The 16,124-nt window shown below is 34.5% G+C and overlaps 1 protein-coding gene across 1 annotated transcript; it reads left to right on the forward strand.

Moving 5' to 3' along the window:
* Nucleotides 51-8,918, forward strand: LOC18589534 (probable receptor-like protein kinase At5g56460). The gene is made up of 6 exons (XM_007014557.2): nt 51-584; nt 1,672-1,979; nt 2,094-2,229; nt 2,770-2,906; nt 7,866-7,989; nt 8,209-8,918. Exons 1-6 carry the CDS (start codon nt 521-523, stop codon nt 8,604-8,606), a joined length of 1,167 nt encoding a protein of 388 aa, XP_007014619.2. The 5' UTR covers nt 51-520; the 3' UTR covers nt 8,607-8,918.

Here is a 16,124-nt window from a genome sequence, read left to right on the forward strand (position 1 = left end):
AGAGAGAGAGAGAGAGAGAGAGAGAATTAGAGTACACGCACGCTGAGTGCTGTAGTTGAGAGATGAGGGTGAGGGAATAACGATAGAAAAAGATTGGTGCGGGATCAAACATGCGCACTAAAGAGAAAGCGCACAAAAGCTTCAACACAATTTTGAATATTTTGACGCGAAAACGAAACGAAACAAAGCAAAACAACAATACACTCTTCTCCTCTTTGTGGGCCCATTTCCGCCATAGCCAAGAACTAGCCCCCACCTCAACATTCATCCCATCATTGCCATCAAGAATTCTCTCTCTCTCATCACCATTTTCCCAATTTGCTGTCCTCACAATTTCCCACAGGCAACATCTCTCTGTCTTCATGATAGCAGAGTGTTCTTTTCCTTTTGCTGATTCGGGTTTTGTTTCTTCTTTTTACTACTAAAGATTAAAGATACGTTCAAATGACTCTGGTTTTGATGATGGGTTGTTTCTGAAGGAAGTTGGCTTTTCTTTGGCTTCGTTCTGCTTCTCGCTATAATGGGGAATTGCTTGTGTAGGTGGGAGCCTTCCATTTACAGAGTCTCATCTAATGCTAAGTCAGGTTTGTTTGATTATTTTTTTCATTAATTAAATTTATGTAATTGCTTTTCTTCCTTAAAAACAAATCAATGAACGTAAGTATTTATTTTCTTTTATCACTCTATTTTTCGAATTGAAATTTGTAATATTTGAGTTGCAACTTAATTCAAGTAGCTCCTACTCTGTTTTCCTCTGTTTTATCCTCTGCTTCATTGACTTCTACTTTACATCTGATTTCTGTGTTATCTTCTTCTTTTCTTATTGGATTCAGTTTCTACCATGAATCTTAGAAATGTCAAATATGCTTCTTTTCCATGTTGTTTCTTTCATTATTTAAGTTCTTAGATTCGTTGAATCAATTTTGTGGAATTTCTCTGTCTTCTCTCTCTCTCTCCCTCTTTGTCATCTTTATAGAATGTCTTTCGTACAGATATATGTTCTTGATATTAACAATCTTCTGCAATTAGAATTGGAAAAGACACAGCAAAATGTATTTTTGTTTAGCTCTTCTTTATCCCCACAAAAGAGAGTAGTGGGTTTTTGTTTTTTCTTTTACAAATGGAAGCCTGTCACCGTAGTGCCCTGGTTCTTATCTCAATAATATTATATAATATTGCTACTAAACTTTGACAAGTTTTTTTAAATATAAAAAGGCATTTCTGGAAGTAATAATTTCTCCATCAGAATCAGCATTTCTTTTCTCCTTTTTCTTCTCATCTTGTGCTGCTTCCTGCTGATGAAATATCCCAAAACTTAAATTATCTCTAATTTTCAGAAATCCTAATTGAATATTGATGTTGGGGAGCTTATTGTAAGATCATAAATGTAAATTAAAATAGAAATGAAAAGAGATGGAGAATGAATGAGGTGCTTTGCCTCAACTAATTCACACTTGTCTAAGGAAATCCTTTTCCTGGTCTTTGCGTATCAGGTTTGAGCCTCTAACAATTTAGGCTCTGAAAGATCATCTGGTTGTTAAAACATGGTCTGCAAATTGCAATGCTTTAATCATCTTCTCCTTCAACAACGGAAAAACGATATGGTCTTTTTCGGATTTGAGAATTACATAAATGATGCCATTTGCGCTTATATATCTATTCCTTTTGCAGAGTCTCCAAAAGACCGCAGTCCCTCAGAGAAACAAAGGAGGGACGATAGTAAGTTGCCCTCGAATCCCAAAGAAGTAGAAGACCTACGTCGTGATTCTGCTGCGAATCCGTTGATTGCATTCACGTTTGAAGAGTTGAAGATCATCACTGGAAATTTCAGGCAGGACGGTGTGTTGGGTGGAGGAGGTTTTGGAAGTGTTTATAAAGGGTTGATTTCTGAGGACTTGAGGGAGGGGCTTCAACCCCTTGCTGTTGCTGTAAAGGTGCATGATGGTGATAACAGTTATCAAGGACACAGAGAATGGCTGGTAGTCTTTCGTTCTCTTTTTGTTTTTTTATTGTTGGTTTTCCTTTTAACCTCTTCTGCTGCATGAACCTTTGAGTGTCCTACGAATTTGATGAGTAGCTTTGTGGACTACTAGGCAGAGGTCATATTTCTGGGTCAGCTTTCTCATCCAAATTTGGTGAAACTTATTGGCTACTGCTGCGAAGATGACCATCGGGTACTAATATACGAGTATATGGCTCGTGGCAGTGTGGAAAACAATCTTTTCTCAAGTAAGTAGATTTCATCACTAAATCAATGACATGCCATTGTAGAAACCTCGAAAATATCTTTGACGACATACATTTGGTGACTAACCAAGAAAAGAACACCATTTGCTTAGGCTAACACAAGTCGTGTTTCATTCGTCTGCCAATCAATGGGAACTCCAATTCCCAACAACCAAAGGAATACGTTCATCATCATTCTTAGCCAGATCACATGTATATAGAACAGAGAAGGTAGCATCTAAGACAGCACTTGAAAAGCTACTAGTATGGTTTCTAGTCCTCTAGACGAGATACTTACAGAAAGCTTCTGTCATATATAGTGCTAAAATACTGAAGTAGCTTGTTTCAGTTGGAAATCATTCCCGGTATAGTGGCCTCAAAGGTTACTATATGGTCTTAGGAGGATTTATCTACTTTCTCTATAGCATAAGTTATTTTCACGTAATGTACTAACTTATTCAGGGTATCACCGTAGGCGTAGCATGCCTGCAGTTTTCTTTACTATTTGTTATACGTAACCAGCGAAAATATCCTTTGTTACAGGAGTATTGCTTCCTCTTCCTTGGTCTACTAGAATGAAGATTGCTTTTGGTGCTGCAAAAGGACTTGCCTTTCTCCATGAAGCAGAGAAGCCCGTCATCTACCGTGATTTTAAGACATCTAATATTCTACTGGACCTGGTTAGCACTTGGTTTACTCAAACTTGTTGTGCTCTTTTTTTCTAAAGTAACTATAATTAGGAATTAGAACTCTGATTATATTGGGCAAGGCCAGGACCTTGTTTCAGCATGGATCAGTATAATAGTGTTATCCTTGGTATTGTGTGAAGATAGAAAGAGGAAAATAAGATATTTTCTTTGGTATTTATTGAAAACAAAACTTAAAGATTTGCACACTAAATTCTCAAGAATACCAAAGTTAGATACAATAAAAAGAAAAAAAAACAAAGCTTAGAAAATACTTGAAATTTTCCCTTAATTCATTTCACCTTAAGACAAGTATATAAAGGGGAGGTAGTGTCAAAGGACTTGCCTGCTTCAACAAAAATTGCTAACTGCTGCTACTTTTTTCATTATCTAAACACTGAAATATCACAACAAAAAAATCGGATATATCAAAAATCACAAGTTAACCTATGCTACAAAAACTGGAGTTAAACTAGAAAATTTGTCAAAGTAGACTGCACCAATCCTATAAGCTACCATTATTCATCACACTTAATTTAATACAACAAAAACCACTCAAGTTTAACTTGAACTAGACAAGGAAAAATTCTACAAGTGTGACGTCGGAATTCATCAAACATTTAATTTGCAACAAACAAGCCAGCTCTTGAAGCTAATAAACTATCTTACAGTGGCTAATGATGATCTGCGTAGGCAAAGTGCAGCATAGCCAGTCATAATTCAGCAATCCTCCTTGGCTGCTTCGCTGCACATTCTAATTTTCTTTCGTAGCATCTCAAATATGTCCTTAGGTAGTTACTTGGTCAAGATATCAGCAAGTTGGTCTTCAGAACTACACTGGACTATATTGACTTCCTTTTCATGTTGTGCTTCCCTAACAAAATGATACTTGATCTTCAAGTGCTTTGTTCTTCCATGGAATGTAGGATTTTTGGCTATTGCCAAATCTGATTGATTATCAACTTTGATTTCTGTGGCGTCCTCTTGTGCAAAATTTAGATCATTCATCAATTTTCTAAGACAAATTGCTAGATTCACAGCTCTAGCTATAACTGTGTATTCTGCCTCTACTATTGACTATGCTATCGTGTCTTTCTTCTTTGATTCCATGCAAAGACACTCGAACAAATGGTTCATATCATCAACAGTAAAGCCCTTGGAGCAATTTGTCTTCACCACCTTTGAACAGTAAAGCCCTTATGTTGCTCCACAAAAATTTTGTCTTGAAGATTTCCATTTGGAAAATAAGACTTGATGTCCAACTGGTGTATCCACCATGGTTTTGTGCCCAATGGCCATTAACAACCTAATTCTGTCAAGTCTTGCAAAATGTACATAGTTTTCTAAGTAATCCATCCCATATTGTTGTGCATGCCCATTAACAACCATCCTTTCCATCGTTTTGTTACAGAACCAGCAGCATTTAGTTTGATTTTTAACACACACTTTACACCAATCACTTTCTTATGGCTTAATTTGTTCACAAGCTTCCATTTCTTAATTTTCTCAATCTCAAAATCATCTAGTATTAGCTTTCTCAAAACAACAGATTTGTAGCTTCTTAAAAGCTGTCTGGCTCTAGAATAGACACATTGAGTCTCTCATACACATACATCATCAATTGCATCCTCATTTGGACATTTTTTCTTACGTTAAAATCTCCTTTGTTTATCTTTGACTTCTTCAATCAGTGATTTTTCCCAATTCCAGGTCGCCACTTCATCAAATCTCAAATCTCTACAAACTGTCACCTTCTCATAGAGAGGGTTGTAAATGATGTACCCTTGGGCAATGCTACTAAAGCCAATAAAGATGCCTGCAACCACCTTTTTTTCTAGCTTATCCCTCTTGACATCTGAAATGTGAGTATAACAAATGCACCCAAATACTTTTCAAGTGTTGCACTTGATGTTTGCACCGAAAACTATGCTTCAAATGGAGTCAAGTCCTTCAATGCTTTTGTAGGAAGTCTATGCAGGTAGACTGCTATGTTGACAACTTCTGCCCATAGCTTCTTTGGTAACCCTTTCTCAAACAATAGGCATTTTGTCATTTCCATTGTTCTCTTGTTCTTTCTCTCACTTATCTTATTTTCTTTTTGGGTGTAGGCAATGGTAAATTGATGCTCATGTTCTAGCTTCATTACAAAATTCTTGAAATTTTTCTGAAGTATATTTTGGCCCTTTGTTTGACCTTATCACTTTTATCCTTTAGCCACTTTGGTTTTAATCCAAGCCTTGCACTTCCAAAACACATCAGCTATTTTTTTGTCAGTTAAGGAAGTAAACCCAACACATTCTGGTATAATCATCAATAAATATAATGAAATACTTGTTACCACTCAAAGATAAAAGTCCTAATTGGATCATAAACATTAACACACACAAGCTGAAGCTTCTTAGATGCTCTTGAAGCTTGATTTATTGGAAATGAAAGTCTGGTTTATGTTTCAAGTTGAAAAACCCCACACACATCCTTCTAATTACCGAATTGGGGGTAAATTAAGAACCAATCCAGATTTATGCAAACTACCTAGTGAATGATAGTTTACATGCCTCATTGTTCCATGCCACAATGATGATGCATCAACAGAACATGGATATGATTCACAAATAGTTGGACACCAATCTAACATAAAACATTTGTTGTTCATGCCTATAGTAACTAATTCACTACCACTAGATTCACAAATCAAACATGTTCTACCCTTGAACACCAAAGAATAATCAGTCTCTAGAAACTGACCGACACTAATTCGATTCAGCTCAATTTCAAGCACAAACAAAACATGTGAAATGAATTTGGTACTTGATTTGGTTTAAACAACTACATCTCCCTTTCCTTTGTCCTTAATATAGTCACCATTGCCAATTTTGATCCTTGAGTGTCGAACCTGTCAAGTTCCCTATATATTCTCTCATTTCAAAACATGTGGTGTGCACAACCACTTATAGTCAACCAAGCATCACTCATTTTTCTTCTGGTAGTATAGCATGTTGCACAAGCGCATGCTCTTCATTTTGTTGATTGGTTTCTGCATTTAAGGCTTGCGTATTCTGCGGTAACCCTTTATTCTTGCTGACCTTCTTTATATGAATCATTTGTTTGCAAGACTTACATTGAATCTTTGGCCGATGCCAACAATACTTCTCCAAATGATGGTTTTCTTACAATGTGAGCACGGCTGGTACTTTCTTTTACACCCATCTTTGCGGCTTTCAACCTCTTTTCACTACTTCTCCCTTCTGTTGCCTTGTTGTCTTCTACCCTTAACACTTTAATGCTGGTACTTTCTTTTACACCCATCTTTGCGGCTTTCAACCTCTTTTCACTACTTCTCCCTTCTGTTGCCTTGTTGTCTTCTACCCTTAACACGTTTATGCTGGTACTTTCTTTTACACCCATCTTTGCGGCTTTCAACCTCTTTTCACTACTTCTCCCTTCTGTTGCTTTGTTGTCTTCTACCCTTAACACTTTAATGAGTCTTTTCTTTCTCCTTGGCTTGGAATGCACCCTCCATCACAACCTCCTATCTATTAGCCCTTCTTTGCTCTTAAGCACAGAGAGCATTTATCAACTTTGAGAAAGAAATATTGGAGAGATCTCTCTAAGTGTTCGAGGGCTAGGAAATCTTTGACTCATACTTCTATGATAGGGTGGTGATTATCTTTTCCACAATTCTCTCTCTTTGTTTTTTTTTTTTTATAAATTCATTACCATGCAGCCTTATGTTGTTCACAACGGGCATGATCTTGTATGAATATTGCTTGACAGTATCAGTGTACTACATCTTGAGATTCTCAAATTCTCTGCTCAAGTTAATAAGCTGTTATTGCCTGTTCTTTTTTATGCCTTAAAACTCCTCATTGATCTTGTCCCAAGCTTGCTTTAGAGTGTCATAGGTTGTGATCCTTGTAACAATCACATCAGGCACATCATTTTGAATTGAAGACAAGGCCTTATACTTCTGGGAACACCCCACACTATATTGCTTCATTTGAGCAAATGTTGGATTCTCCCTTAAACATGGAGGTTCCTTCCATATTTCTACAACTTCCAAAAAACCATAAGCTTGAAGATAACATAATTTGATGCATCCAATTTAATTCAGTACACAAAAAAATCACTCAAGTTGAAGTCGAACCAGACAATGAGAAATTCTAGAAGCATAATTTGGGAATTTTATCGAATATATAATTTGCCACACACAAACCACCTTTTAGAATATGAGAAAATGATGTAAGCAGTTAAAAGAGATGGATATGATACAATAAACTATTTTTTCATAAAAAAAACACACTAGAAATACAAGCCAAATAAAATTTTTGAACTCAGACGTTAAACTTGTACTCTTATTTAAAGAAAATTATTAGAAATTGTCAAGTTAAAAGTAAAAGTGAAGATGAAATTCTTTAATCTTTTTTTAACTAAGTTTAATGATGTCAATATAAGAAAAATCCTAATATATTTATTTATAATAAAAATAAGTTATTAATTTTCAAAAGTTGGGTGTGGTAATGTGGCCCTAACACTGGAGAAGGCTTTATTTATAATTATGATGCTACGGAGGGTATTAATGAGCCATAGATATGATCTTAGTGCACAAATCGCTGAGGGATATGATGGCTGTTACTTCTTTAAAACATTACTTTTGTCAAAACCAAATGTTAAGAACCCTTCATCTAGTTTGTACTTTGAACGTGCTCTGAACACAAAAGTGGCAAGATTTTTAAACCCTTTATGGGGTACCTCTCTCCGCTAGTACAAACAGCCATCTTATTTGAGTTAATCCATGCTCGGGGTGGAGCCTTATTGTTGAAGCCTGAGATATATATATAGCATGTTTTCCCTAATTATCATGAGAATTTGTGGGTTAATGATGCACAAGAATCTGATTGATTTTATAGTAAGAATTAAGTATGTCAATCACTTGTTTATGTGTTCAATAAACAGGAATACAACGCCAAGCTCTCTGATTTTGGCCTTGCCAAAGATGGGCCCGTAGGAGACAAATCTCATGTTTCCACTCGCATTATGGGAACATATGGATATGCAGCACCTGAATACATCATGACAGGTAAGTTTTTGGTGGCAGTCGTTTCGACATTAAACCATATTTATGCATTCAGCTTTCTTAAGGATGGTTGTCAAATGACTTGAACTTGTTCCTAATTGATTTTAACTAAAAATTACTCCCATACAGACAAGTAAAAGCAAATTAGGCTGCCCAATTGATATGATCCATTCAGTTTGTGTTGTGTTTTACTCCGTCGTCTCAACACCTGATCTTGTGCAGGACATCTGACTCCTCGAAGTGATGTGTACAGCTTTGGTGTTGTTCTTCTTGAACTTCTCACAGGAAGGAAATCATTAGACAAGTCACGGCCAGCCCGTGAACAGAACCTCACCGATTGGGCTCTACCTCTCCTCAAAGAGAAGAAGAAATTACTCAACATAATAGATCCAAGATTACAAGGAGATTATCCCATCAGAGGGGTTCACAAAGCTGCCATGCTAGCCTATCATTGCCTGAACCGGAACCCGAAAGCAAGGCCCCTAATGCGAGATATAGTAGATTCCTTGGAGCCTCTGCAGGGTTCCGACGAAGTTCCAACGGACAAAACTGTCATAACTGTGATTACTGAGGTACCAAAAGAAGAGTTAAATAACGAGGGACATTCACACTGTAATTGAACTTGACTCGTGCTTTTATTTCGTCAACTTTCTTCTCCAATTTAAAAGGAGAGTTTTTGCACTAGATGGCCTTCATGAGCAAATCTAAGATGTCTTCCCCCCCACCCGGTCTTTAATTTCCTCCTCTGGCTGAAACATGGTCATTATACTAGCTTGCTGGCTATTTGATTATTGTAAAGTTAACAGCCGATTTGTACTTGCGTACCACAACCACACATTTCTAGCCTCTTACTATTCCCCATAGAGAATACTAATATGGAGAAAATTAGATTTTATCATTACTAATGTCAGCTATATAATTTTTTCATGTTATGTTCGTGGGTTTTCTTCCAAGGGAAAGTTTTAGGAGTTGACACAGAGTACCAAAGTGTATATTTTTTTAGCAGATTCTAGGGACAAAAAGAAAACCCATTTAATTTCCATAAAAACATTGTAGAGTCAGTCTCTTCGGAAGCTGAATGAATCCTCGTTTAATTTCAAGTGGTTTAAGCCTGGAAGCTTCTATCAACTGGAAGAAATAAGCCCAAAAGTAGAATTGGTCAATTTTGGATCCAATACAGATTAGTTGGACAAAACATTTTAGTCTGATTTCTTATAACTTTTAAAACAATTTCCATTGCTAAACAATAATTTAACTCCCAAAATGTGAATGATATGATCTTGAAGAGCCCTATAAGTCCAGTTTCAACCCAATTTTTTTTTCTTTTTCAGAATTCAAGCATTTGAAGAATGGCATTTGCAGAATTAGAGATTGACGGCAAAGGTAATTTATATATGAGGAAAAGTGGTGAAAGATACTTGTAGGCGCCATAGGCAAACCCAAGGCCGATCCCTATGTGATTTATGAGGCGGATTCCGTAAGACTTTGACCTCCAAAGAATACAATACAAGAATTATTCACTAATACTAGCACTACAAAAAATCCTACTAGTTTCGACTAAAAATTTCGTTGAAAAAGTCAAATTTTTGTTGGAATTGAATTTTTGATGAAAAATTCCATTGAAAACTCTGTTGCTAATAAGGTTGACGCTATTGCTTGTTGTCGAAAATCCGTTAAAAATTTTTTACAGAAAATTTCCGTTAGAAGAAGCTACAAAATTCTATTAAAAAAAGTTACCATATTTTTTTTATTTAATATTAATTCGTCGAAAACGATGAACATTATAGATGAAAATTTTATCCGGTAAATTTGTTTCAACAGAAATTCTTCAAAAATTACTAATGAAATTTCTGTTAGTAAATATTACCAACGAATTTCCGTTGAAAATTACCAACAAAATTTTTTTTGGTAATTTAGTCATTACCTATAGATTTTCGTTGGAAATTGCAAACAAATTTCCATCGGTAATTTAGTCATTACTTTTAGATTTTTTCGTTGAAAATTACCAACGAAGTTCCTTCGATAATTTAGTCATTACCTACAGATTTCTATTGGAAATTACCAATGGAAGATTTTCGTTACCGACAGAATTCCATTGGTAATTTAGTCATTCTGTTGGAAATTACCAACAAAATTCCGTCAGTTATTTAGTCATTACTTATGGATTTTCGTTGGAAATTATCAACGAAATGCCATTGGTAATTTAGTTATTACTTATGAATTTTTGTTGAAAATTACCAATGAAGGTTTGTTGATAATTTAATAATTACTTACGGAATTCCGTCGGTAATTCAATCATTACCAACGAAATTATATTAGTTATTATAATTGAAACTCAACTTATTTCATATTTAGGTCTCCTACAAAATTCTCAAAATAACTCATTTAAAATCTGGAGGCCTCTGCTTGAACGAGTTGAATTGAAACTGGAAGGGTGGAAAACCAAATTGCTCTCACGTGGTGGTAGGGTTACATTATTAAGGTTAGTTATCAACAGTTTGTCAATCTTTTTTATGCCTTTATTTAAGATGTCTTTGTTAGGAATTTCAATCATGCTAAGACAACTCATACGCAGTGGAATATTATTAAATTTTAATCCCCAAAACCATGGATCACTTTAATTGAAACTAATCTAGAAAAACCACAAAAGAAATTTTGACATGCCTGAAAGTCTGCTTTCTTTGGTGGAGTCCTCCTTGGCTTTTCGTTTTAACTTTTGTACACCAACTAGGACTTATCAAACCACAGCAACACAGTTGTCCTGCCTCTAATGATGATCCACATAGTGATTTGCCGAAATCTCTTCACTAGGAATGTGTGAATCCCTAAGCCAAAATTTGTGCTAGCAAACTCTCAACTTTGAGCTTCCTCGTGTTTCTCTCTTTTTGGCTGTGATCTTATCCCAACACATGAGAAAATAAATAGAACTCTTTTATATATTCAAGAGGCGACTAAGGGATTCTTTTATAGAGTTAATTGACCTACTTTATAACCAATAAGGATTATAAGATATCTTGGGCTAATTGGGACTTTATTTAATACTCCATCAAATCATGTTTGATTTAGCCCAATACTTAATTGGATTAAGCCTTTATAAAATCAATTAGATTACATCCAATTGAACTCAAATTAATTTTGACAATTCACCTTATGTGTGTGACCCATTAGGTTCCCAACATGTTGGCAATAAATATAAATTAATTCAATTAAGAATTTATATTTATATTTATAGATCATGAACGGCATCTAGCAATACATCATGACCACCCAAATGTCAAGAGAGTCAATATGATTTGACTAACCTTTCAGTGTACAATATCTCAGTGTAATTTGATCCTTTCATCATATATCCCAAATAGATAGAAAGTCTGGCTCGATGTCTACTTTCTAACTTATCCATATTAGTCCTGCAGTTTCTATATTGACCTATCAAGATTGCCTTGGCCAAGGACTTTTAATTAATATAAGCTAGGAGCAAATGAGATATGTCCCCTTTAAATCACTTGGGGTGATGAATCTTCTCTGGACTACTCATTCATCTTCGCATGCTTCATGTCATACCCAAAGGCACCCTGTTTAAGCATCTAGTCATTTCCAAACCCGTAGAGGTGAAATCAAAGCATGACAATTCATATACAAGATGACCTGGTATCGCAAGTCTAAGGATTACTTACACTACTAACACATGAGAGTATTTTCATAGACACTTGAGTGATATACCAAATAGAACTCTCATAATAGGTCATGTTCAGTGAACTTGTTCCTTAACAAGCACCTACATACTATCCCCAAGTATCTCACATACTTTAACTTATGAGATCAATTGCTTACTTTTAAAGTAAGGAGGCTTAGCATGTACTAGCCTTTAAGCATTGTCAATACCTTTATTCTTGACAATACAATGACCAGAAATATATTTAAGGACAAGGCTTTGATGCATAAGAATCTCACAATTATAACCTTTATAATTTCTTTGCAAGGCCATTATGTTCCAAGGAGTTTATCTACATAAGTCTTTTATAACTCTTTATAAATAAACTCATGGATAAAGAAATACCTCACACATTATATAAAATATCCATAATGTATTTAACATGAAATACGACTAATTAATATAGTGTTTTACAAGCACAAAATCGATTGGCTTACACTAACAGTCTCTAAGTATTAGGAATCAACTAAATAAAATTCAGATAAGGTTCTATTAGGTGGGTGATAGTGATAAACATGGTGTGCATTATGTTAAATGGGATACTATTTGTAATCCAAATGATAGTGGAGGTATGAGAATTTTTTATCTAGAAATTAGAAATAGAGCTCTTTCGACAAAGTGGGTATGGCAATATGGGAACGAAACAAATAGTTCGTGGAGAACAATTGTGGCAGCTAAGAATGACTATGATCCTTGTGCCCTCATACCCAACCCTGCTATTGCCCGTAAATGCTCAAACACATGGCAAATATTATTTCTCTTCTAATGCCTACTGATAAATTTTTCTTGCAGGTAATAACTAATTTGAGATTTATTGTAAGTGATGGGAAATTTATTTCATTTTGGCATGATCCATAGGTAGAAAATGTGACTTTGAAAAATGAATTTCCAAGGATATATGCATTGGCGGTGCATAAGGATGGGAAGCTTTATGATTATGGAAACTAGACTAATAATGGATGGTAGTGGCAGATTAAACTTCAAAGATAGCTTTTTGGATGAGAGTTTTCACAATGGACAAGGATGTGGAGTATTATCAGAGAATTTACACTTGGAAATAATTTTAAAGATAATATTATTTGGAAGCCTACACCAAGTGGTACGTTCACATCTAAATCCTTTTGTCATCTTGCTTATAACAAATATTGTTGGAGTAGGATCTTAGTGAATTAATGTGATTGTGTAAAGCATGGATTTCAAAATTTATTTTATAAAAGAAGCAAGCAATTCAATTACACAAGCGGAAACACACATTATTATTATTGCAAGTAGCATAATCACATCTAAAGAAATAAAATAAGAATCTATTAAGTAAGAAAAAATCATACCTTTATTTTGAGATTCTTATTTTCGGGCACCACCATACCAATGAATGATTTCTCGACCAAATAAGTTTACCACTTATTCTTCAAGAATAGTTTAAACTTGAACCTTGAATGGACAAGTTATGGAATGCAAAACTACAAGATGGCAACTGATTTTGTTCTCTTTTCTTTAGAAAAGCTTGGAGGAGGAGAAAAAAAGAGAAGTGACTGTTGAATCTTTTTTTTTTAGAAAAAGTACGCTCTCACTTTTTTTTTAATCTCTTCTGTTTTTATTAAAAGTCTTGCTTCAAAGGTTTAATCAAAATGAAACACCTTTGAATCAATTTTGACCATCCATTCAGGGTTATGGAAGCATCAAACATGCTCCATAATAAAAATTAAAGAATAAATAATTTAATTCTTTAATTATCATTTAGAGTTCTTAATAAAATAAAACTCGTTATTGAATAATAACTCTTATTTTATTATTATCCATCTTTATTTAAAAAGAATTAATAATAAATAAAAGAGTAATAGTTAAACATGGAGTCTCCTTTTATCAACGTGGATGTTTAGATTCATTTTGCAAGAATCCTCTTAAAGTTATCTTAATTTAAGACAACTCTTGTCTATAATTAAGATAAAATATTTTATCTTGTCTAAATTGAGACAAATATGTTTTCTTGTCTAGATTAAGACAAAAAATATTTTTCTTGTCTTAAATTAAGACAAACATGTTTTCTTGTTTAAATTAAGACAAACATGTTTTATTATTTAAATTAAGACAAACATGTTAAATTTGTCATTTTTGTACACAATTTAATTAAACAAATTAAAACATGCTTTCCCACTTAAACAAGTTGAATTCTACGAGGCTAAGTGGGGGATTTTTTTGGACATAAATATTCCAAGCTCCAATAAACTTAGAATTATTCTTAATCTCATTAAAAATAATTCAAGCTTATTAGCTATAAAATCACTCCACCATAGATTCATGGTTGCACTCTTAGATTAACTATAATCACAAGAAACAATTCAATACTTGATATTAATTATTAATTGTCCAATTGCAAACCTTATATTGTGAACCCTCATAACCATCCAATGATAAAAAGTGAAATTACCGTTTTACCCTTTATGTCAATTTTGTCCCCTAGTCTCAAATTTCATCCAATTAGTGATTCAATACTCTAGATCTAATCTTTTGAGTATCCAGATGTGATGAGTAGCTAATTCATCAATTCACTAGGCCCAGATTAGTCACCAATCTTCCTAAAATCACTAGAAGTGATGTTAATGCTATGAACTCCATTATCTAAATATATGTTCCCATATGTTCATCTCGATTATAATCTCAAAATACGGAGTCTAGATTAATGCTTTACGATGATCATGCTCATGGTAAATCAAAGATTATAAAGAGATTAAACATGAGTCCACTATCCATCAGGATTTCGGTTCTACTATAAGCAAATGCATAAGTGTGAGATCAAGATTTAGGTAATGGTAAAACTTATATTTGATTCTCACATTATTCCAGTTCATGTTATAGTGTCATTACTCGAAGTCAACCATTTCGATGATTTAAGACTCATCATTCCCTTGAAATGAATCATATTCGTTTTGTTGGAAGTAATCTGGACACTATAGTCTTAACACAATAAAGTGACCAACTTTATTATATAGCTGTGAATAATTTTTAGATTCAATTTGTGATACCTAACATCCCACATCTGATGTGAATGTGATTGTTAAGACCTATATAACAATCCAAGCCCACCATTACTAGCAACTTGAGCTTAAGCTTTTGAGGGTCACGTGATTTAGGCCTAAAAAGTTGCTGGGCCAATGGTTAGGCTTGGGTCGTTACAAATGGTATCAGACCCTACGCCAGTCCGATGTGAGCTTTCACATTGCTCTGGTGAGATCTTGGTCCTGTGGATGTGATGTGTGGCCTTGATGAGGACATCAAGGATTTAAGTGGGTGGGATTGTGATACCCAACATCCCACATCTGATGTGAATGTGATTGTTAAAACCTATATAACAATCCAAGTCCACCACTACTAGCAACTTGAGCTTAAGCTTTTGAGGGCCACATGATTTAGGCCCAAAAAGTTGCTAGGCCAATGGTTGAGCTTGGGTTGTTACACAATTAAAATACATGTCTCCTATGTATGACTCTTCATACAAATGTATTTTAATATCTCAATAAAATATCGGTACCTTAATAACTAGATAATTAATGCTCACTAAAACAAACTCTTCGTCTTATTATCAAACTGTACTTTCATTACAAATAAATTTAATGAATTTAAGCATGAGAATATACTTGCTTTCCAGGGCACCATATTCTCAAAATTCCTAACAAGTATTATGCAAACAAAGAATTATGGAAGAAAATCTGGATAAGGTATGCTACATATAAAGTTGAGGTGTTTATCTGGCAATTAATGTAGCAAAGAGTGGCTATCAAATCCAAATTGGCTAGGTAGAAATTAATTGATGACAACTAAGTGAATTGTGTTCTTTGAAAGCTGAACCTGAAACTATGTCTCATCTATTTTCACGTGCGAAATAACATGGAGAATATGGAGTCTATGATGTTGGTAATGGGAGATTCAATGGATTACACATAAAAGCCCAAATCATTTCTTTTTGGCGTGGAGATCCCTATGTGTCACGACCCAGAACTCCCCATCGGGCCCGTGACAACCGCCGCGAGGCCTCGATAGACATTCTTCACCCCGAATGCCGATTGAAACCTCGCAAGGCTTAGCATCAACTTCCGCATCTCCCCGATGAGCAACAATTATTAAATCTCGTATTTCAAAAAAATCATAAGTCATTTTCCAATAAGAACAATAAAATATTATTTTTTGGCTCACAGGGGTATTTTCGTAATTTTTCGTCAAAAATCTCAAAACTTGCTAAAAATGTAGTAGGTAAGCAGAAAATATATATTTAATGATTTAAAAACAATTAAGTATCTAAAACGTTCATTTGAAAGCGAATTGTTGACAACTAGTACTATTCAAAAATAATAAATAAGATATTCTATTTTCTCATAAAATAAATTTTTATAGAAATATTCGTAAATAATTTTTCGCACATGAAAGTAAA

Source organism: Theobroma cacao, chromosome 9 (assembly GCF_000208745.1).
Source record: "Theobroma cacao cultivar B97-61/B2 chromosome 9, Criollo_cocoa_genome_V2, whole genome shotgun sequence".
Classification (NCBI taxonomy): domain Eukaryota; kingdom Viridiplantae; phylum Streptophyta; class Magnoliopsida; order Malvales; family Malvaceae; genus Theobroma; species Theobroma cacao.